At 34.0% G+C, this 24,110-nt stretch overlaps 1 protein-coding gene across 1 annotated transcript; it reads right to left on the bottom strand.

Annotated features, from left to right (window-relative positions):
• Positions 1-1,925: 1,925 nt before the first annotated feature.
• Positions 1,926-23,163, bottom strand: LOC128990850 (uncharacterized). The gene is made up of 3 exons (XM_054413467.1): positions 23,027-23,163; positions 3,891-3,930; positions 1,926-2,259 (listed from the first exon to the last, which is right to left on the bottom strand). Exons 1-3 carry the CDS (start codon positions 23,075-23,077, stop codon positions 2,000-2,002), a joined length of 351 nt encoding a protein of 116 aa, XP_054269442.1. The 5' UTR covers positions 23,078-23,163; the 3' UTR covers positions 1,926-1,999.
• Positions 23,164-24,110: the final 947 nt, after the last annotated feature.

Raw genomic sequence — 24,110 nt, 5'->3', positions numbered from 1 at the left:
ATAACAGAAAAGGCATGTGAGTAATTAATATGAAATGGGTTTTGGAAATGTTACAGCAAGTTTGGTTGGCTAGGTAAGGTTAGTTTAGAACTGTTTCATTTCAATATAATATTTTTAAATTGTTTGTTGATACTGAACAATATTTACTTATCGTAGTTGTCAGCTGACATCTCGTTCATTAATATCGGTATATCGGATCAAAAAATAGAATATCCGATGTATTGGGAAAAAATCATCGATGATAATGAATGTTCCCTTTAACAGGAAAGTACCGAAAGTTCATATGAAAAATCAGATCGTCTGTTGGCTTCTTCCAAATGATAACTCTTTCATAGAGAATCAAAGGATCAATAGTAAGCCTAATTACTTTGTTGTTCACCTTGACCGAAGAGCTGAAATAAGTGGACTACATTCTCACTCCCTTTAATTTTTGCATTGGAAGATGTACTACCCACTACTCGTGACACTCCCTGGTGTGGAATAACGTTCGCACTAGTGAGTACTACGACTATCCACAGTACTATCCTGATAATTAGACCAATTCATATATACCAATGCAAAAATGTGGTTCGAATTCCACTATAAACTGTATGTCTCTTAGTTGCCATTAGCTGTATGGGCTATTAATTAACAGCTATGTGTCTAAGGAATATGTCGGCCTTAGTCACTAACAAGACTACAAGGTCGTGCCACTCATCCTACAGTCATCTACATTCATACTTGGCTTAAAATGGTCACTAACACTGGCTTAAAATGGTAAAATGGTAACTTTGTATGGTCGCCATTTAAATGAAAAAGTATTTAAAAAAGTATTGACATAACCTCTTTGCCTACCTCTTTACACATGTGACAGTTCATACACTCTGTTCCGGTTATGCCTGTTCCGAGAGATACTACCAAGTTTTTGTTGTGTTGGTAAAAGGATTGTGATTGTTGCTTTAGTTTATTCACATACACCACCAGAATCCCTTATCATCAACCATGATTCCCTAGCATTAAAATGTTGTTCAGAGGATATCAGTGTTTTACTCCTACAAAGTCTTCAAGTGATTCGTTCAGTAACGAGAAATCTGGTTTTGTTTGATCATATATGCACTTAACACCTGATCCGTGAATCCCCTTTCAACGATGTCCCCTGTTACTTTGAACCCTCTATTGGCAATTTGTTCAATCACCATGTCAGGGGATGTACAAGTACCACTACAAAACTTGCTGTTGTTAAATAATATAAATAATAGTAAAATAGCCTTTGGAAAATAGTTTAAACTCAGACTAGCTCTCATTTCAAAACTAGCTGACTATCTGCTTTCAAGCGCAATTAAAACAGGTTTATGACCTAAGATGCTTTGAAGCCACACCTTTCAATAGGTTCCAAATCATATAGGTAGCCTACCTAATTGAGTTAATCAATTTGTTTGTGTTGTCAACCAATTGAAAAAATTAACCAAAATATTTTGCGAACAACTTAAAGTTTGTGGTTAAAGAAAGTTTATATTCACATTACAGACCTACATCATTGACCATGTATAATGTAGACTACTTAATATAATATAAAATAGTCAATGCCTAAATGTATTTTTATTACAAAACTACAGTTAACAACAGAGTGTTGTGTTTGATGTTATACTGATTGTGGTTTTTGAATTGATCACCCGTTCCCAACTAATCATCTTGATCAGTTATGGTTTCTGACGGCTTAAAAAACTCTGTACTTTGTGTTCATGGTATTGGTTATGCATTGTCAAAACAGATCTTATATTTATTTATATTCTATTTTAAAATAGGTATGTTACATTTTGTATAGCAGGTTAAAAATTAGAAAATGACATGCGTAGCCCTAAATTTGTCTGTATAAGGCAATAAACGATCAATTCATTACGATATTTTATTGCCTGACCTTGTAGGAAATTAAATTAAGACATAAATAACAATGAAGACTACAGAGCTTTATTATGTTTGATAGTTATGGTAACAGACTCTTCACCTATTGATGCATTTCTCATACAGTCTTGCTCATCTGCATCAAAGACACTCCTGTTTGTCGTAAACTCTCGATTGCCAATTTCAGAATTGTTATCATAGTTCCAATTATACTGCAGAGAATGTGTATTGGTTCCATTAATGTTGCAGCCACCAATTCCCAGGTCTCTTTGACAATTGATTTGAAAGCACCATCTTCCCTGACCATTTTTTCAATCTCTGCTCGAGTCGGACCGACAACTGGTTTCCAGGCGTCCTTACTTTTTGTTGAATGCACATCTGAAATTGAGATTTATGTAGATGCATTAAGTTGTACTACCACAGTCCTGAAAAACATAAGGTACTTTTTGATCAGTTCATTAAACTAAAAAAAAAATGTTGCAGTTCATTTTGAGACACTGCGAACTGACTTGGGCGCAGCTTAAAATACTGTATATTATGAGTATACATACACTAAGGCCCGCCGCACATTGGAGCGAGGCGAGGTGCAGGCTAGGTGCAGGCGGGAGCGAGGACTTTTTCATGTCACCGCACATTGAAGCGAGGCGGGACAGAGGTTTCCTAGCTTTGGTCCAACTATCAGGAGTAGATGAAGATTCTTTGGACCTACTCATTCTGATTGTGAGTTTAATAATTTAGTTTGACTCTATTCGCTATCCGAAAAACGTAAAAAAATGTTGAATACACGAAAAAAAGATTAAGCAATGGAGAGTATGTTTTAACTACTGAACTGCCAGATAAGAGTAGTCTTTTAGAAAATATTGTTGAGTGAACAAACAACAGTTTGATGATATCCATAAATTGATTAAAAGTGGCATTAGTGGAAAGGAATGCAAAGCTCAATAACTTATAACCATCTGAATAAATGCTCCATTTATATATATTTCACTTACAAAACACTAGAAACCCAACGCAGGCGCGAGCGAGGTGCAGGAAAACTGTATTCCAACCACAACGCCACGGAGGCCTGACAGAGGCTGCAGCTGTGCTGCGCGGAGGCTGCGCGCAGCCTCTGCTCAATGTGCGGTGCTCCATTTAAACACGTGTATTACAGAATAGCCGCGCCTCGCCTGCACCTCGCCTGCACCTAGCCTGCACCTCGCCTCGCTCCAATGTGCGGCGGGCCTAAGGGGGCCTTAGAAAGAAAAAAAGAATACAAGCACACCCTTTGAATACATTTTAATGTCTCTGTAGGCCTAAGTCATATTTCTAGCACTTTTGGCTATTAAAATATAATAGTTATTATAAAGTATTATTAATCCTTTTTTTACTCAATCGTTTTTGATCTACATAAGATTTTTCTGATAAGCAAATTGTTTAGAAGTGGTGGATGTGGATGAATATTCAATAAGGGTGTTGACAAGGGGGGGTGATCTGAAATTTCCTCTACATTATGATCATGTACATGACTTACATCTTTCCTTAAATCCATTGTGTAGTGTAACGATTACCGGTACCAAAACTATAACCTTCCCCAATTTTATAAAAATGTAAAGATTTTTGTTATTGATGGGGACTGTCATTTTAAAGATCCATGGTACATGTTTATATGAATCGTTAGATCTGTAGTAAAAAATCTGTAGTTAGATTTATTTTTTGGTAGAGGAAATTTGTACAGTCTTGAAAAATATATCGTCCAACATGTTAGATATAAAACAATGGTATTTTTTATGTTATTAAATTCATATAAGGAAAAGCCCTGTGGTACACGTTTTGTACCATTTTAGATTTATACCTTCCCATGGTTGGTTACTATATGATTGTGCTAAATTTGGTGCAGATCACTTTAGCCGATCAGGAGGAGTATTTGTAAAACAAAAGCAGGAGTAGTATAAGAGCTTCGCTTCGCTCCGCTCAATTACAAAACCTTAATTCATTGCCTTAAATTATTAAGCTACTATAATACATACCCCCTAGATTCTGGTTGACTTGATTCTTAGCATCAGATACCTGAAAAATATTCATATAATAATTAATATTAATCTTGTGTCTTGGCTCCCTGTCGCTTAGCTAACCTAAGTACTCGTTAAACTAATGCTATGTAAATCTATATAAATAAAATTTACAGTTTTGTCTGTACTAGAATCATGCAGTTTTTGGTTGTTTTTACGTTTCATAGCCTAAGAAAGCCGAAACGAGTCTTATCTCAATTTCTGTCTGTCTGTCTATTTGTCCACTCTGTCATTCTGTCTGTGACGCCAAAATGTCATTTTGCGCACTTGTAGAAAACTAGAGTACCGATGAAGATTCAAATCATTTTTCTGTATTTACTGGATTGGTGAGAGTGTCTTTGGCCATAAAAACATGGCATTGCTTCTTTGATAACAAAATAACGAACCATAAAAAACCCAGTTTTGTTCGATTTTTGTCAAATTTTCTCCCAATGTTTACTATTACATTTTTATGAAATAAAACGATCAGCTGTTTGGATTAGTTCTCGCACTTCTAGCTGTCACTGATATGTTTACAAAATACTGTTTATAAATACCAGAACCGTTTCCGATGAAGAACATCCCCAGCACATCCAAAAGTGAGATTAAAAACCCAGTTTAATTCATCGCAAGTGCAACGATTGTTCTTGAGTGTTTTGATAACCGGGGAAAAGACCGTGAATCATTGTTTCATAGTGCTGGGAAACTTAAATTTTTTTAATCATCGTCACCAATAGCTTACAAAAAAGGTTTCCACTCATTGACGGCGCTTCAAGGACAGTGGGTGATCGTGGATGATGCTGCGATCTTGGAAGATCTTTCTGATTTCGCTGTGACAGAGGTTTAACTTACATATGTAGCTAAACATACTTCGATGACCTAAACTCGCTTTTCCAATGTGTCACTTTTGGTTTCTACATACCTCTTTGTGCTGCAATCGCTGTACTATACCGCTAATCATGGCCCATAGCCCATCTCCTGGGTAGGCCCTACGTAGGCCTAATTATTTACAACCACATTTCGACAACGATATCGGTACTTTTCCCCAGAACACATAGCGTTCCTACTTAGGAAGTTAAACTTCAAACGTCCAAAACCCCAGATTTGTGTTTTTTTGTCACATTTCCTCCAAATATTTGTTAGATATGCCGATCATCGTTTGGATATTGCGTAATATTTAAATAAGAAACCTTTGTTTGGATAAAGGTGGTTTCTTCTAAATGTCATTTGAATTTTAACATTAAAAGCTGCTTACAAATAATGCTATTAATGGAAAATAACTTTTATTTTCAAAAACTTAAAAAAAATCCAAAACCAAGGGTGGTTAATAACTTCGGTACTGATACCACATCAAGTGAAAGATTTTTTGAGCAAACCAAGAGCAAACCATCATGAATTTTTAAAGATTTACGTTGTTAACGTATCAATGTTTTGTGGCCTGTGTATTTATTTATATTTATATATTTTCCAACGGATTAACACCTATAATACAGTTTGATTACAAGGACAGTTTGAATTGGTCGTAAGTACTATAGTTCTTTTCTTAACAGTAAACGTTGGATTTTGGTACTGGTACTTTTCCTTTGAACCGGTGGTAGCAGAAAGAATCATTTTTACGTACAAACACATCACTATTTACAGCTTAGTTATCCTTAGTGCTGCAACTTATTTCTTATTAAATTTAATTGATGTCTTACTGTATAATTTTTGCGTTTTCTGTCTGGACTCCAAAATGTTAGTATATGCTATGAAAATGATAAATTAGTGAACGATATTTTTTAGCAAACCATGATGAATTTTTAAAGCTTTACATTGTTAACGTATCAATTTTTTGTGGACTATGTATATTTATTTACTTATTTGCCAACGGATTTACACCAATGCTGCAGTTTGATTAGGACTAAATACGATTATCATAAAACATTTTATGACACTATCAAAACTTTGAAATAATTATTTTGTTTGTAATTTGCTTTGGTTAAAGCATAAACATATATCCCCTAATTCAATTATGTATTTGTGTGTTTTTGTCTGTTGGTAACACATTAATGTCCTCATTTCTCAGTGTTTCGTGGAAAAGACAAGAGAAACTTTATTAATGAAAATTTCAACCCGAATAAAGTGCAGTAGTGAGGTTGAGGCAATATTTTAACTACTTTTAACCAGTGTGAAAATTAACTCTCAATTACAGGCCTACCTTAGGGACTAACAAGATTGGGTGACATTTAATTGTGAAGCATTCGTTTTGGCTTGAAACTGTCAGATATTTTATTTGCGAAGGTTTATATGTATTCCTATACAGTAATAGTTTTGCCAGTACATCTGGAAAAATACACACTAAATATGCAAACCAACTCCTGTTCTGAATATAAGGTTTCAACTTACGACAAGATTCCCGTACGTAGAACGGGCACACAGCTAGTAGGGAATAAAAATGTGATATTTTTAATGAACTATTTTTGTGTAAATCCAATCAGGCAAATGGAAATTCGCTTAGTCTGCAGATTTGCTGCGGCGGGGGTATTGTTTATTTCAGCTTAACTTTACCAAACAATAGTTTTATTAATACTTACCAGATAGCATGCACGCTTTCTGTAAACATGCGTTTGGTGTGTTTTTCGTTCGTTATTGAAAGTATGCATTGGAAGTTTGGCGAAAACTTGTTTTTGCTTCCCGTGAAAGTCTTCTGAAGCTTATTTGCTGTAAGTTTGCGGGAACGTTGCCTGTTGCCGCCTAGCGCTACGACCAGTTGCGGGATAAAAGTGAAACGCTTCAAGTAGTTCACGACGGCTCCGCATCTGTTCGTGTAGCGCTATGCGGCAACAGGCATCGTTTCCGCAAACCTGTGGCAAATAAACTTCAGAAGACTTTCACGGGAAACAAAAAACGTGTTTTCACCAAACTTCCAATGCATATTTTCAATAACGAACGAAAAACCCACGAAACGCATGGATGCCGACGGGAATTCTCCTTTTATTTAACGGCTGCCTTTTGTGGAGAGACTAACCATCATTACTGACGCTCGACTTTATTAGGCGCAGGATAGGAACAACTTTGGATATACTCATCGTTAAATGATTGTTTTAGTTTAGAAGTGAAAACATTGTAAAACAATTAAATAAACAAATTCTGAATCATGTTTTGTATTTGGATCTTTACTATTTTACTTTCAAATGTATTGAACAAATAGTAAGACAATAGTATTATATATACACTCCAATTAAATTAACTGTAGTTAATTTATATAATAAGTAATGGGACGTATTTTTTTTAGTTTCGCCACTGAAAAGTGAAGGGGAAATTAGCGCTGCTTTTTTCAATAACTCTCTTAATTATTCCTTATATACCGTACAAGAAAATTGAATATCCACTATTATTGTTACAAAGACTTTTTCAAACTTGGGAGGGTTTCGTGGTTAGCAGAGCACGATTAATTTCTCGGATTCACAGAATCTGGGAGAAACCCCTAGACATTTCCTGCCAAGGCTTCTAACGTAATTCTAAGAATGGACTGTGTATTGAGGTCACAGAGGGAACAATGCACGCCCGTCCTTCTAGAAACGGGAAGTAGGCAACCCACCCCAAAATCGCCAATAATAGGGCCCACTTTCCTTATTCGTAACGTAACTAAGATTATAACAAAATATATTTAATTTGTGTTATCATTTCGATGTAACCCGTTGCCCTTGCAACGTTTTTTTTTTACTTATTTAAATAATTAAGCTATGGTTCAAAATTTAGAAACTGTTTTCCCATAAATTTTCATCAGTATACCTGCTAATTTTTAGAAGCGAATGGTAGAATAAAACTGTAGTGGTTTTTAGCGAATTTCCCATATAGGGAATAAGCTATTACCGTAGTACTCATGGTAAGACCTGGACGCGGGACCGATTTTTTTTTCGTTTTGAGGTCCCTAGAGGCCAAAAACACCATCCGTTCAAATTCATATATATATATATATATGTGTCCGTCAGCACGATAACTCAAGCAAAAATGATCCGATTTTGATGAAATTTGGTACAAACGTGTAAACCTACGTTTATTCGAACGAGTTCGCGATCCAGCATGATCGGACCATGGGAACGGGTGTTTACAAGGGGTTTTATGGGGTAAAAATAGGTTTTTCCCATTTTTGACCCAAAAAACTTAAAATTTTGCAATTTATTTCCAAACCATTTTGTAGAGCTTAAAAAAACAAATAATTTAGTATATTGAAGCGTTATTATGCGCCTAACGGTTACGGAGAAAATTCAAAAAAATTGTAAATTTAAAATTCCCATGTTATTCTTATGGAGAATAAGTAAACTGTTGTAGTTTGCTTGTTTATGAACATATTTTGATCAAATTTGGAAAATTTTTTTATTTCTTACTAACTATTAACATTTTCAAAAAAAAAACAATTTTACCCTCCCTGATGCAGCAAACCTAAGTACTTGTTAAACTAATTCTATTTAAATTGGGAATAAATGTTATATTTTTAAGTAGACATTTCAGTGTAAATCCAATCAGTCAAATGGAAATTCGCTTAGTCTGCAGGTTTGCTGCGGCGGGGGTATTAATAATTCTGTAGGCTCACATCCGTGAGTAAAGGCGGTGACACACTATCGATCTTTTCCCCGATCAAGACCCCGAACCGAGCAGGGAGAAGGGAGAAGGGAGATAAATATCAGCAAAATTTTACTCCGAACATTTCCCCGAACATGACCAAGACCAGACGAATTCTACCGAGCGCGGCAAAAGGAAGTTTGGAGAGAGATGGAGAGTGTGTGCGAGTGAGAGCGCAAAAATAAAATATTCTAGAAAGGATGCTTAGTTATATCTATTGATTTCTATTGGTTTTATTCATTGAAATAACGTTACAGAATGATCATTTTAATTGCCTTTAATAATATTAATGTTTATATTATTTTTGAAAGAATTTAAGTCAACATCAATTACTTAATTCAACCTTAATATTATTGATATAATTGATTTAACGGTTTCTACACTTTCAACCTTGACCAAACAAACCACAAACATTACATCTTAAATGATTATAATATATAACGGCAACATATTACCCAACATTTATTTATTTTACCAATTAAAGAGTTTAATTGCCATATTAAATCAGAACTATCAATGCTAGCGCAGGCGGCCGCTCGGTGCGGCGCTCGCGACGATGTACGGGGCAAAAATGTACCGTGACACACTATCGTACATCGGACCGTACATCGGACCGATCTTTTCTTTGATCTTTCGCCAAAAAACCGCCTCCAGAGCGCTCGTCTCCCTGCTCGGCCTGATGTCTTGTTCGGCGTCTTGATCGGTGTACGGACCCGTGACACACTATCGAACATCCTCCCTTCGACCTCCCTTCTCCCTTCTCCCTGCTCGGTTCGGGGTCTTGTTCGGGGAAAAGATCGATAGTGTGTCACCGTCTTAAATTTTTGTAGGAATGATTCCATAATGCATTGAGGTAAAATGTAACTGGTTTTAACTTTTAGCAAATTGAAAACAACCTTTTCTTTCTATTCTGTATAGGCCCTACTCCTGTGAAAACAGACGTGTTCGATAATTGAAACCATTACAATCAGCGAAAAAAATTCAAATGTCATATTGTGCTCGTTGATTACAATACGGTACCGACTGGGGGACCGATAGCCCTGCTGGGTTGTGGTTAATTGGGTCTAATCGACATTATAAAAGACATTCTCGTGAATGTCAAGTAAAGACTTTAATGTTAGATGTATTTCATAATTTATGAAAACACATTTTTATTACAAACCATAACCATTTGATCGCTGAAATAATAAGAACTCTGTAATGTAAAGTATGCAATTAAAGAAAAATAAGATACACTTTTATATGATTTTGCTCATAAGTTTAAGTGATAATCAGAATTATTTGTAAACATCGACAGCAGATAATTTTGTAACATACTGTACAAATGAAACCACATTAGTTTCGAAACGGCTCGTGACAACGATTTTTCGCTTTTGCGCCACTATATAATATGTTACAACGATATGATCAAATCTATTTCTGCCCTTGTAATTTTCCGAACTTAAACTTCATATGTCAAGTAATATTCATATGGCAAGTTCATATGACAATTTATGTAACCAATTTAGTTTTTTTCACTCAATTTGGTTTTTTTCACTCAATTTTAAATCAACAATTTAGGGTTGTTTACATGATCAAAGATCGAATATAAAATATCGATTGCCGTTATTTTATATTTGAACAATCGTTGACTAAACTTAAGGTGTTGTTCTACCTTTAGTGGCCTATTTTTATTGTGAATCCCTGCCAACGAGGTTCACGCATGCCTAAAAGCCTCTTATGGTACTACGTTTAAAAGTTACTCTTTTAACGAGCATGCGTACATTTTCCCCGAAAGAAACGGTTGCAGAAACATTCTCTAAACTAAACAGCCTTTGGACATTGGGAATGGCAAAACTGAAATTGACCAAACCACAAAAGAGTTTTTGTTTTTCTTACTTATGTAAACTTCAACCAAATATTCAATCTGGGAAAATGTACAGTATTCCCAGACTTGTCAACCAATTTCAAAGATCCAGAGTGGCTTTGCGACCGTGCATTTTTGGCCCCTAAAAATGAATACGTTAACGAGCTAAATCAACAAATTTAATTGAAATTGCCAGGAGAGTTTTTGTATAATATAGATCAATATACACAGCAGCCACACGTATTTTCATTAAAAGAAGGAACTCCAATTATACTAGCGAAACTTAAATTCACCCAAGCTGTGCACGGAACCAGACTGATGGATAAAATTACACCAAACTTGATCGAAGCAACAATCATCAGTTCAAAGGTGAAATTTTCTTAATTCCAAGAATACCGATAATTTAATCCGAATTACCCGTCGAATTTAAGCGACTACTAAATTTCCTCGGGGTTTTGCTTGCGCAATCACAATTAATAAGGCACTAAGGGCATTATCTCCGGTTTTAATTTCAAAAATGAATGATTTTCACTTGGCAAGCTGTATGTTGCGTGCTCACGTGTTGGGACGCCTAAAACTTATATTCTGTGTTAGAAATCGAATGAAAAAAACATTTTTTACCCACTAGCATTAAAGTAAAACAAAATATTCTGCAACTCCAAGAAAACTAGAGTGTACCGGTACCAATCATGAATTGTTAAATTGTATTCACAGGAATGGGAGTCTTTAGCCATCAACTAGTTACAGCCAGCCTCTCTGATTTTGTAAATAGAATAACGGACAATCAAAATTCCAATGTTGTGTGATTTTCGTCCCGTTTTATACCTATGTTTACTAAAAAACAATAATCACCAAAAAGGTTTGCTGCTACAGGGAAGTCAAAAATGGGTTTTTACCAAACGTCAATAGTATAAGATTAAATAAATAAATTTGTCTAATTTCAACAACACATATGTTTTAACAACACAAGGAAAACTACAACAGTTTTAATTTTCTCCATAAGAATAACTTGGGAATTTTAAATTTACACTTTTTTTTAATTTTCTCCGTAACTATTAGGCATTCAACAATATTTTACTTCAATATACTATTTCTTTATTTTAAGTTCTACAAAATGGTTCGGAAAGAAATTGCTAAATTTTATGTTTTTAGGGTCTAAAAAGGGAAAATCCCATTCGTTATAATCATCTGTTAAAAGAATACGTCATCTATAAAATTTCGAACAGCTGTTTGGATCAAGATTCTTATTTCTAGCTGTCACTGATATGTTTACATTAAAAATGTTGTTTACTATTACATTACAGTACTGTGTAACCAATTCCGATTACGTTTGTATTCTTATCCAAAACCAAGTGGGATTGATAACCGCGTGGCTTACATAACGCTTACATATTTGATTGTTCGCATTACAATAATAAGTGGCTGTAAATTAAATTAAATATCTAGCCATCATCCAGGTCGGGAACCGAAGATTCTGTGTGTATCAAGTTGTAATGAGTTTTGATAACCGGGATCAGTGTTGTACAGGACTGGGAAACTGACATTTTTTTAATCATCGGTGCCAAAAACCTACAATCGATGCTTCCACTCATTAACGACATTTGAACATGTTTGATTCGTCTAAACTTGATCATTTTGGTTCAAAGTAGACCAAATTTGATAAAGTTTGGTCAGCATATTAGAACAAAAATAATTTCTTGATCAAATGTTGACTTAGTTGACGAACTAACTAGTTGTTCAGGATTGATCAAAATTGAATAATTTGGTCAGAGCTTGATCAACTATCACTCTGTAGTATAATGACAGTGTTTTAAGTCATTATAGCTTAAAGACTGATCAACTTTGATAAAAAGTGATCTCCACTCCACCCCTGAGACTGGCACGGGCGGGGGTGAATAGTGTCTAGTCTAGTGTGTGTGTGTGTGTAGAGGACTAGAGAGGTCAGTCTCAGTCTTGCACCAGCGTCCAAACGTCTCTGTTGTGAATCACTCGGCTGTTTTTCGTGTTAAAACATTTGTTATTCAAGTTGTGTATATTATTCTTTGAAACATTAATTATTTTTACCGAAACATCAGCGTTATTAACAGCATAGTCTTTTCAATAAGGAGTATTTTCTTAGTGTGCATTATTACTGACATTAAAGCTTCATCAATATAACTCAAGCTCAATTACATAAATACATTTTCATGGTGCGTCTACAGTGCATACAGTGCATTCGGTTCTTTCGTCATTGGATCGCGCATACAGCGGATAAGTGTTAAGTGTGAATACAGTGACAAGTTTTTGATCTGAAATCGGACTCGTCGATACGGAGAAAGCTGCTATAGGGATGCCTGTTTTATTGCCTGTCAGTCAACCAACCCTCTTCAAGTCCACTGCCTTTGTCCATCCACTGCGTCAACTCTGAAGGAGGCCGAACTTTGTCGATCGGAGCCGACGTATCAGGAGGGACCACTGACCACAACCCCTGGCTTCCCGAGCGCAGCCTACAGGATCAGAGCCACAACAATTTATGGGGGTAAGTGACCTCCTCTAGATTTCGACCCGAGCTCAAATTTTACGATCGAGTAGCGAGGGTTAATAAGACATTTTCCCCCGCGTGATAAACTATATATTTTTCGTCATATTGCACCAATGTTTGAGCAAACTGTTACAAAACTGAAACAGTTTTCATTTTAATTTTTTCTTTTTAATTTTGTTAACACTTCTGTGTATAATGTCTACATTGAACCAGAAATAAATGCTGTAAAAAAAAGATAACCTCTCAAAACTAATTCTAGCTTGTTTTCAGTTTAATTTGCTAATTGAAACCAACAGCTGTTTCAATCGTCTTGCCTATTGCTATTACGTTTGTGTTGTACATTATATTATCGATATGTTGAACTATTTACAAAAAGGCAACAATTACTGCAACTGCAATCGGTTAAAAAATCGATACACACTTTCGATACATGCAGATGCAATAGTTTACAATAGAAATTCACATCTGAGTTGACAACAACCGCTGATATTTACAACATTGGGGGCTAAAACCGATAGGGAGTAAAAATGCTACTTTAGACCCGCAACGCATGCGTTAAAAACAGGTGTTTTTCAGTCTGCAGTATGACGAAAAATAATTGTACGGATTCCCCTTTATTTTTATTGGCCTAATTAGATTATTATAACTGTCTACTAAAGAGACATTCATTTAAAGATTGCAATATAAATTAAGCTAGGCCCTACTCATTTTTATGCCTTGAATGGACCAATAAAACATAAATAAACTGATCCTTGGGATGGAACCCAAACCTCAAAATTTGGCGTGAATATGATGCATATGTGGAATCATTTTATACAGTATAGAGATTTGTATTCAACTAATTGCTTTTGTTTTAAACTTGACCCATTGTCTTTCTCTGTGCAGCAATTTTAAAATGTTTACTAGCTCGTTTTCTTGTACGGTAAAAATTTTGCAATCAATTTTAAACAATCTTCCTGTTCCTGATGAGCTAGAGAGTTGAAACTTGAAACATAGCTCACAAATGGATGACAATGCAATGATAAGGGTGTGTTTTGCGCATCGATCTCTATTATTAGAGGTCGATGGTTTTGCGTAGCATGTGTAATCTTTGGCATCATATTCAATGATTTTATTTTCATATTTCCCTTGGACTACGTCACATGGGCCACCAAACTTTTAATGTTTACATTTTGGAAGTATGTAAATATATCAATTTAAGTAAGCTGTAAAATAGATTAATTTGACAGTTTGTTTAAAGAGTAGAGGTTGAGAGGTAAAGTTTCTGCTCCCGGAAGATTCTAAAGTTTATGACTATGAGAATAGCAAAAGCATCGAATTAGAGTTAAAGGGGTTGGTTATGTATTGGCCTTATAAAATAGATTCAATATATTTACATTAAAAACTAAAAAATAATTTATAGGCCTGAATAAAAAAAACTTTTTAAAATAACACGTTTTCAAACGAACTAAAAAGTAGCAAATAATTTATAAATATATGGAGAGAATAAGTACTTACAACGTTTAAAACGAAAAACGCGGGTGCATGCAGTAGATATTAAAAGTTCAATAGTTATTTTTTTGTAGTTTAAGATAATTGTAAATTAGATATTGCATGCGTCCAGCATTTTTAGTTTTAAATCTTACAAGTATTTATTCTCTCCACATATTTATAAATTATTTTTAACTTCTTCATTCGTTTAAAAAAGTTGTATTTAAAATAGTTTTCCATTTATAAATTATTTAGTGAAATATCTGTAGTTTATAAAAAAGGAATTGTTCCTCTTCTGTTCAAGCATTGAGTATAAACCTAACTTAGGTTTATACTCAATGGTTAAGGGAACGTACATTATAATCGATGATTTATTTTCGATATAGGCTATTGATTTTTTTTATTCCATAACATGGATATTGACAAATTGAAAAATATTAGCGGACAACTACGATAAAAAATATTGTTCAGTATCAACAAACATTAAAAAATGTTGGAATAAAACTGTTCTAAACTAACCTAACTTATCAAAACTTGCTGTAAAATTTCAAAATTCTGTTTGATATGTAACCTATTCCATTTCCCACATGCCTTTTATCTTATCAAATGGAATTTTATGGTAACTTAAACTTAGCCTACAGCAAATTTCTTTAGTTAGTATTTTGGGTTAGTTTGAAATATAGTTTCATTTTTTAATTCAAATAAGCAGTTCTCAATTCGTAGTTTAAATGCGTTTGAATAAATCAAACAGAAGCGAAGGAATATGGATAGTAAAGGAAGCCCAAAATATCAATAAATCGTAAAGTAATCATCGATAACCATGAATGTTCCCTTTAAAAGGAAAGTACCCAAAAACGTGACTGCAGATAGACATACATTACATTATATAACTTATGCCTATGTTAAGGTTTTTTTGTTAATATGTTTCCAACGTGGCCCCTCATAAGGTCCTATGTTATATTTCTCATGACTTTCTTTTTAATTTTTTCACGTAATACGATTTTTGTTGGCAGTTTTGATAAAATACAACATATTTTTGAGCCAGAAAAGTTATAACTTTTGAACATTATTTTATGGTAATTTTTGTATTGTTGTTTCAGGGAATCAAAGCTAGAACTGGAGGATAAACACTACCCTTGTGAGCACACTTGGCTGGACAAACACCTTAGTAATCGATATTTTTTATGGTTGATTTTTATAATTTATTCTTTATTGAAGTTCCCCAGAATATATTTATTTTAAAAAAAATCTGTGAATTTATTGCCTGTCCAACATATTCAAAGTTTTTTTTTCACAAACATTTTTGATTGTACAACTTGAACTATGAGAATAAGCAGAAATTTCGGAATCTAACTTTTCGATCTTACAAAAATAAACGAAAATGTTAGTATGAATAACGGTCATATAATCTTTGGTTATCCATCAGTCAGTATGCACGATCTTTGACATATTTTTACATACTTTTAAGATAAATTTTATTCATGCATATTTGCAGTATTATGGAAATCACACCAAATTTGAAATTGTAACTTCAGCACAGTTAAATTTTCTCTGTGTTGTGAAAAAACCTAAATAAACCCGTACATTTTTGTTTACAATATTACATTTTATGTTTTTCTATACACAATCTTTTTAATGTAATGTGTAGTTTTTAGTTCATTGACTGCCCTTATAAATAGTGGCCTACCAAGTAAAAACACTCTACTAAAATGGTTAATTTAATACAACTAATAACCAACGATTTTAGTACCCATATTTATACAAACTTGTATTGTATTTTAAGAGTAAACAGCTCCAAGTATACACTCTTAGTTCAACCTCCGTTAATTAATTTTATCTGTTTTATTTGTATTCTACATTTATCTTGTTAAGCCTATTTTTAGAAGAAATTATAGCTTTTGAATTCTTAAATAAACTTTTTATGATAAAGGAATGCTTATTTAAATATTTTCTGCTGTCTTAAACAAATTTTGGCTTATGTAAAATGTGTTTTTCTTTTAATATAATCATAAAATAATTAATAAGATACTAGTCAATAACTTTTGAAAACTAAATTTTTGCCATTACATTTATAAAAAAAATGATGATGATTAAATTTAGTTAAGGTTGAAGATATTTGATACATTCACAAGAAGAATTCTTCGCTAAATTCAACAATGAGATTTAGTGCACATTGGTAGCAGTTAGCACATCAGCTACAATGATTTCCTGTAATTATTTAACAAACATTCTTTTCATATTTATATTCAACATTCAGTGCATAGGTATTTACAGTAAATTATCTTTGCTAGTCATCTTCGTACATGTCATTGAAATGCAAATGCGAAGCAGAAGGGTTCTCTGTAAATATTTGACAAATATTATTTTCTAATATGAGAAATAAACCCAGAGCATAATTGCAGCAAGTAATCTTTGCAAGCTATGTATAAAGATTACTTGCAAGTGTTTTACAAGCATTCTTTGCTAGTTCGAGAAAAACATGCAGTGCATCATTGCAGCAAGATTTCTTTGCAAGTAATCTGTATTCATTCCCTGCACGTGTTTTACAAGCATACTTTGCTAGCTTGAGTAAAACATTCAGTGCATGTTTGCAGCAAGAAATCTTTGCAAGTAATCTGCATTCTATCCCTGAAAGTGTTTAACAAGCATTCTTTGGTAGCTTGATAAAAACATTAATTGTATGTTTGCAGCACGGTATCCTTGCAAGTCATCTGCAATCATTCCCTACAAGTGATTCGCAAGTATTCTTTGCAACCTTGCTTCAAACACACGGCGAAACTTTTCAGAAAGTCTGAGATGGGGTTACTTTTATACTTGCAGCAAACGTGTTACAAATGAAAATGTTTGCAATGCATAGTTGCTGCAACCGTCTTGGGTTTCCTCTGAAAGTTTATTATGAACTAACTGAAAACTTTCTCTGCTATCTGGGATGAATTAAAACGGGATGAAGCCCGTGGGTAAACAGCTTAGTTCTTATTAAATAAGATTTTGTGAAACAATGTCAAAACACTAACTTATTCCTAAATTGTCTGAGTCCAGTAGTGATCCAAGTCAAAATGAGGAGATACACGATTCTTCAAAGTGAATGTGGTTAACATAGGCGAAGTCGCGTGCCCCACCGTCCTAGCGTAATCGACCACCGCATCTCAGCGATTCGCGGACCAAGGAGCGCACAATACCTCCTCTACTGGGAGGTCATAAATAAAAACCGTAGGGGTAGGACCAAGGAGCGCAGAGGTACCTTGCGCGCCTCGGTCCTACCCATGCAAGGAACTAATCCCCCAATTATACGGATTAAAAGAGACAATGGCTAGGTCGACCCTGCGAGTAAATTACTCCTCACTGAATACACCACTTAAAAGTGAAAATGAAAGGAGTGGTTTTGAAACTATAAATATTTTAACTTTTAACAGAGACAATGCAAGATACTGTATTAAGTATTCGAAAAAAGTTATCTTAAAAACAATTTGTTTTTGTCCGACGTTAATCAGCCCATTTTAAATACAGACAAACTGCATATTTTTCTAAGTGTAGATTAATACAAATTAAATATTTATCACTATATAGTACGGAACTAAATTTTCATTATTTTATTATGATTAAAATCATATTATATTATGTGAGACAGGTAAACATCCTCTCTGCGTTTCAGAGTTATTAAATAATGTACAGTATTTTGTTTTGCAGGTACAGTTTGTATAATTGAAGGCATGACGACTATTGCTTATAACATGCATGATTGTACATAATTTGTCTTGATCCTCTCTCTACCCGTGATTCACCCTTTGTCCTGCGGAAACACCTGAAATTTTCTCTCGTGGTTGAGTTAGGATATTGAATGACTCAATATACTACCGGACGTTCGTACTATTTAGAAGCAACGCATACCATTTTTGAAAGTAATTCTTAAGAACAACATATTATGTTGTGCATATCCGGCTTAGGTGGGTGAGCCTATTGCTGAACGTGATATTTGCCAAATTACAATGTGCCTGGACTAAATTTACTTCAAAAAGTAGTGTTGTTCACATAGGCTTTGTCTAAATTTAAAAATACTTTTTGTATAAGAATTACTTAGGTTTTCTGGAAGTATATTGTCGTAGTAGTATATTGTTGGGAATATCTGAATTTAAATCGATGGGTTTGTTTCGTTTCGTTTCTGTATTATTGCCGGCGTAAAATTTTATCTAATGAAAACCTTTACCCTTAAGTTCCTATAAATAATTATTCCTAACTAATTAGACAAGCACAAATTCGTTTAATCAGAGTTTACTTGGCTATTTCCCAAGTATGGTTTAATCATCGTTATAGGTAGATGTTATAGCCTCCGGATTACGAATAAACATAAATATAATTACTCTATGTCAATGATAAATTAAAATAACAGTAACCAGCATGTACTCTGGACGGATATCTAAAAAAAAAAAAATAAACTATAATAGAAATTAAAACAAGGTCTTAATTCAAGTAGTGTTACCAGTTACGAAGTAAATTATTTATAAAAATATAATAGAATAATTTATGAAGAAAATAATAATAATAATTCTTTTGAGTCTAGAATCAAATAAGAGATTTATAAATCTTAAGTTATTGTAGTTCTTTCTGTACTGTAGCTTGAAATGCATTAGAGGCAAGTAACCTGCCTGCTCTATTACGCAGGGGTTGATTTAAAAAATGTTTGGACAGTAAAAATTGGCGATTTTTTCTCATTTGTATTAGAACAATAACACAATATGCCTCATTGTTAATTAATGAACAAACAATGATTTTATTACTGGGAATGGTGAACGTACTACCTGTTGAAAATTGTAGTCGTAGGCATCTGGTACAAACTATTCGACCTATTGTTTGGTACAAACTATAAACAGTCAATACTTGGAAATGTAAAGGAATTATGAGTGAAGATCTTACATGGATGTCCCGTTAATCAGCTACATTACTCCGAATGGATTTCATTTGCAATTTCTTAGATTTCCCTTTCACGACAGCCCATTCCTGTTTTTGGTGTTTCTGGTCACTCGGGTCAGTTTTGTAGGATCAATATTTAAGTTCAAATAACTAGAGTCTAATTAATATTGTTAAAAAAACATGTCCTCTTTATATTTGTTTTTTAAACTTTTTCACAATTCCAAAGTAGCTTTGTTTATATTTCAATGCAATATTTTTTAGCGAATTTCCCATATAGGGAATAAGCTATTTATTGTAATGTAATAATTTTTTTGTGTCATATTTCTGTTCACTGTAACTTTTTATTGTTTATATTTACCTTGTTTACTTATCGTCCAATAAGTGTTTGTTGTAAATAATCTTGTATTTTGTATACTGTATAATATGATATAGGCAGTTCCATTTATGTTATATTCGAGAAGTTAAAAGAAGCATGTATCAAAATAGTCTTGAATGCCGTATTTTTATGTATAATTTTGATTACCTTATATATTTATTAATCAATGGAAAAATAAAATACTTCAATGGATAGGTGCGTTCTATATATCATAAAGAATATATGGTTTCTGTCCGTTAAAATTACCTATAGGCCTAAAACTAAGATGTAAAATTCAGGTTTTTTTTATCAATGGTGAGTAAATGTTGAAAGCAATTAATTGTATTCATAGATTTATATTAACAGGATTTTACAAACCATTCCTGCATAAACAAATTGTATCTTACTAATATTATAAATCTGAAAGTTTTTGAGTTTGTGCGTTTTTGTGTGTGTTGCTCAATCACGCATAAACTACTGGACGGATTGGACTGAAATTTGGCATGATGATAGCTCACATTCCCGATTAACATTTAGGCATATTCTTATCTCAAAAATCCTTTCGGGCTCCTCCCCAGTGGCTCTGTAGTTCCCCATGTAACCTTATGAGTATTCATATTTAAAGGGAAGAATTTAGTCAGCTGTTTCAACTTTACAAGTTAGTTCTATTATATGCAACTAGCTGTACCCACGGGCTTTGCCCGTTTAACTTCATAAGTATTCGCATGGCTCAATCGCGTCCCGGTTGAAGTTCGTTCGCTACGCTCACTCACCTTTAGGTTGGAGCTCGTTCGCTGCGCTCACTTGTTTTCAGGTTAGCTCGTTCGCTACGCTAACTCGCCTCCAGGTTGATGTTCGTTCGCTACGCTCACTCACATTTTGATTGCAAATTAGCTGTTGTCATACATTTTTAAAAGTCATCCCTTTTATTGTTTATAATACTTAAATAAAGGTATTTATGTTTTAATATTTAACATTGGAGAATTTAAACGTTGTTAAGTGCACAGGTGTGCTGCGATTGGGGTTTAATACATTTGGACTTATTCAAAAGTAAAATAGTTTTCTGTGCTGCACTCTGTAGAAACACTGTGGCACTATTTCAAATCATGACTAATGCTAATACAGAATGTTGTAATTATTCAAACCTACAAAACAGTAAGTTGGTAAAAGTAAACATCTGCTTTTAAATTATATTTATTTGTAAACATTGTAGATCAAAAAGTCTGACATTGGCCCACTTAAAACCCTCTGGGGCAGAGCCCTTTTGATAGATCTACACCAAACTTCACTCGAACCATCCTTGAAAGATGCTTAATAATGCCTGAAAGTTTCATTACAATCTGTCGAGCGGTTTCGGAGTCCATAACGTATATACATACACACACACATACATAGTTCCTCTTTTATAGATATAGATAGCATTAAAAAATTATAGGGTTTCCCAACAGGGTGCAGCACTATTATTGTTTTGTTTTTGCATATATGACAACAGCTAATTTGAACTAAGCAGCTACAAAAAGCTGTGATACACAATGAGAATTGTCAAAGTAGGATTGTTTACAGTTAGGTTTGAGTTTTTAATTTAATGAATAATTTGTGATATTGTGCGAATGTTTGATAATATTTTTTTCTATTGTTTAGGTGCAGTGGTAGAACATTATGGCAATGGTAGATGTGTTATATTATATCTTACCGTAAATTGATGAACCAAATTTTATCAAACTGTGTCCTCCCCCCATTGCAAACGCAAAGCTTGAGTATAACTGCAATAAGCATTTTATACATATATGCCAATCCCATACGAAGGACGGGTGTTCTGCTAGTATTTAATAACGAGGGGACCCATTGCAAATTTGCTAATTTTAATAGGGTTCAACACATTTTTGAAGGTAAAACTAACGATACAATACCCTTTTCTTTTCAAAGATTACGGTTGTTTAAAGCAGCTATTAAAAGTGAATAAACTTACTAATATACAGATTTTAGATCCACACCATGAAGACACAAGTCGCCTACCTTATCTAAATCGCAATTATCAAAACGTAGCCTATTTTACATACATTTTTATTAACAGTTTTATAAATAAAATCTAAATGTGGTTCAACATTCAGCTGAAGGATCAGCTTTTATATTGCAATTTAAATTCGAAAGTGAAAGTGTACGGCTTGGTAATTTGTTGATACCACATTAGTTTGGTAATAAGTTGCTCTAGAAAAGTACGCCCAAATCAATGGTGTAGTCAGTGAGGCGGGACTAATGGGATTTACTCGCAAGCATTGTCTTGTTCAACCCTCGTAAGTAGGGGATTAGTTTCTTGCCCGGGTCGGACCGAGGAGCGCAAGCACATCTGCGCTCCTTGGTCCTACCCCCGACGAATTCTTCGGCCGAGGGGTTGACAGTTTTACGACTTGCGCTCCTCTGTCCGTTTCCCCATCTCAGCACATGACACGACACGCCGGACAAAAGCTCAGCATCGTCCACGGACCCAGTCATTACACCCTTCAGAAAACATAGGCTTGCCACCTTCCTCCTGACCTCTAAGCGATGGAATCCAAACAAATGTAGAAGCTCTTGTCTTATTGACCAAATAGGATTAACACAAACTCCAAATGCCTTAAAATACAAAGTCCTCAAGAATCGCTTCTGAACTCTTTCAATCATTTATACATAGAACGGTGTGTGTGAGGTGACCACTATACTTTAAACTCGACCATTGATCTAACTAGTGACTTATAAAGAGTTAAGAAAGTAAGTGGATCGTGAAGTACGGTAGCTGCTTGCAGGTTCTAGTTATGAATACCAACGTACTAAAAGACTTGTTGACCATGTTCGCTATATGTTCATTAAACTGCAAGTCTGATGCCATGATAACTCTTAAGTCTCTAAAACGTTTTACTCTTTCTAAAATTGTACCATTGATGTTATAAGGAAAAACTGCGGGATTTAATTAGTGATCTATAAAAGGACATAGTGGAACATTTAGATACATTTAAGTTTAATTTATTCAGACAACACCATTGAGATAGCAAATCGAGATCGTTTTGTATAAGTGTACAATCAGAAGGAAACTTAATTGCAGATAAAATCTTCAAATCATCTGCGTACATAAGAAAATTACTTTTTAATATATAAGCCAAATCATTGATAAATATATTAAAACATAACGACCCTATATTCCTGCCATGTGGGACACCAGAAGGAGCCAGAAATGTATCAGATTTGTAACCTAAAAGCTAATGAGAGAAAGGATGTGTCAGTTTGATTATACCATTTACATATGATCTCAACTCTGAGATATGATTAATAAACTACAGTTTCAAGTTTGTAGTATGTTCGATAGGTCTGGTGTTTTGTTTTTAAAAACCTGTACACATCTTATAATTTAACATTGTGTGTATAAATAAACTAACCTGTATAAAGGCAGCAGCCAAAACTACAATGAGGGCAGTTGGCAACATCATGTTGTCAGTAGATTCCCCTGAGGTTTTTAAATAAAAATGAAAAACTCCTTACTCATAACTATAAGGCCACCTCTACACACAATGTGATTACCACACATATGGTAATAATTACCTTTGTACTCGTAACATGAAATTGAAAAGCAACAATTAAACCTCTCCAATGACAAAGGTTATATTACATACAGTATTCTGAAAAATTCGAGTAGTATTCTTCCTATGTAAAGTTGAGTTTACACTTTAGTTGAATTTAATAATTGCAATTGTCAAGGAAATAGACCTTGAAGATACGGTTAATACTGAATGCAAGGAGAAAATGGTGTAAAAAGAAAGAAAAAATAAATGTGTATGTAACACAAAGTATTCCTACGTGAGAATTACAAATACCCCTGCCGCAGCAAACCTGCAGACTAAGCGAATTTCAACTTGTCTGATTACATTTTTACTAAAATATTTCCATAAATAAGACATATTTATTCCCTATTTAAATATCATTAGATTTAACGAGTGCTTAGGTTTGCTGCTACGGGGAAAGTAAAAAGTTTTTTTTGACCATACGTCAATAGTACAGAATGAAATAAGTAAATTTGCCAAATTGTATTAATATATATCCATAAACAAGTAAACTACAACAATTTTCATTTTCTCCATAAGAATAACATGGGAATGTTAAATTACACTATTTTTGAATTTTCTCCGTGACAGTTAGGCATACAACAATGCTTCAATATACTAAATTATTTCTTTTTTTAAGCTCTACAAAACGGTTTAAAAAGAAATTGCAAAATTTTTTGTTTTTAGGGTCAAAAGTGGGAAACCTCATTTTTACCCCATAAAACCCCCCATAAACCCCCGTTCCCATGGTCCGATTATGCTGGATCGCGAACTCGTTTAAATAAACGTAGGTTTACACGTTTGTACCAAATTTCATCAAAATCGGATAATTTTTGCTTGAACACGGATAATTACTGCGCTAACGGACACACACACACACCGGGGCCTACGTAAACTAACGGGCAGTTATTTTACTTTTTTA

This window comes from Macrosteles quadrilineatus, unplaced genomic scaffold (assembly GCF_028750875.1).
Source record: "Macrosteles quadrilineatus isolate MER2022 unplaced genomic scaffold, UCM_ALF_1.0 Scaffold_3__2_contigs__length_128488019, whole genome shotgun sequence".
Taxonomy (NCBI): Eukaryota; Metazoa; Arthropoda; class Insecta; order Hemiptera; family Cicadellidae; genus Macrosteles; species Macrosteles quadrilineatus.
Note: the sequence above shows the minus strand (reverse complement) of the source record. Positions and strands in the feature narration are given on the sequence as shown.

Excerpts from the sequence above, each read along its gene's own strand:
- LOC128990850 (XM_054413467.1), bottom strand. The coding sequence starts at position 23,077 with ATGATGTTGCCAACTGCCCTCATTGTAGTTTTGGCTGCTGCCTTTATA. Across the intron at positions 3,931-23,026 it reads TGGCTGCTGCCTTTATACAG|GTATCTGATGCTAAGAATCA; the intron begins GTTAGTTTATTT and ends AATATTTTTCAG. Across the intron at positions 2,260-3,890 it reads AGTCAACCAGAATCTAGGGG|ATGTGCATTCAACAAAAAGT; the intron begins GTATGTATTATA and ends TCTCAATTTCAG.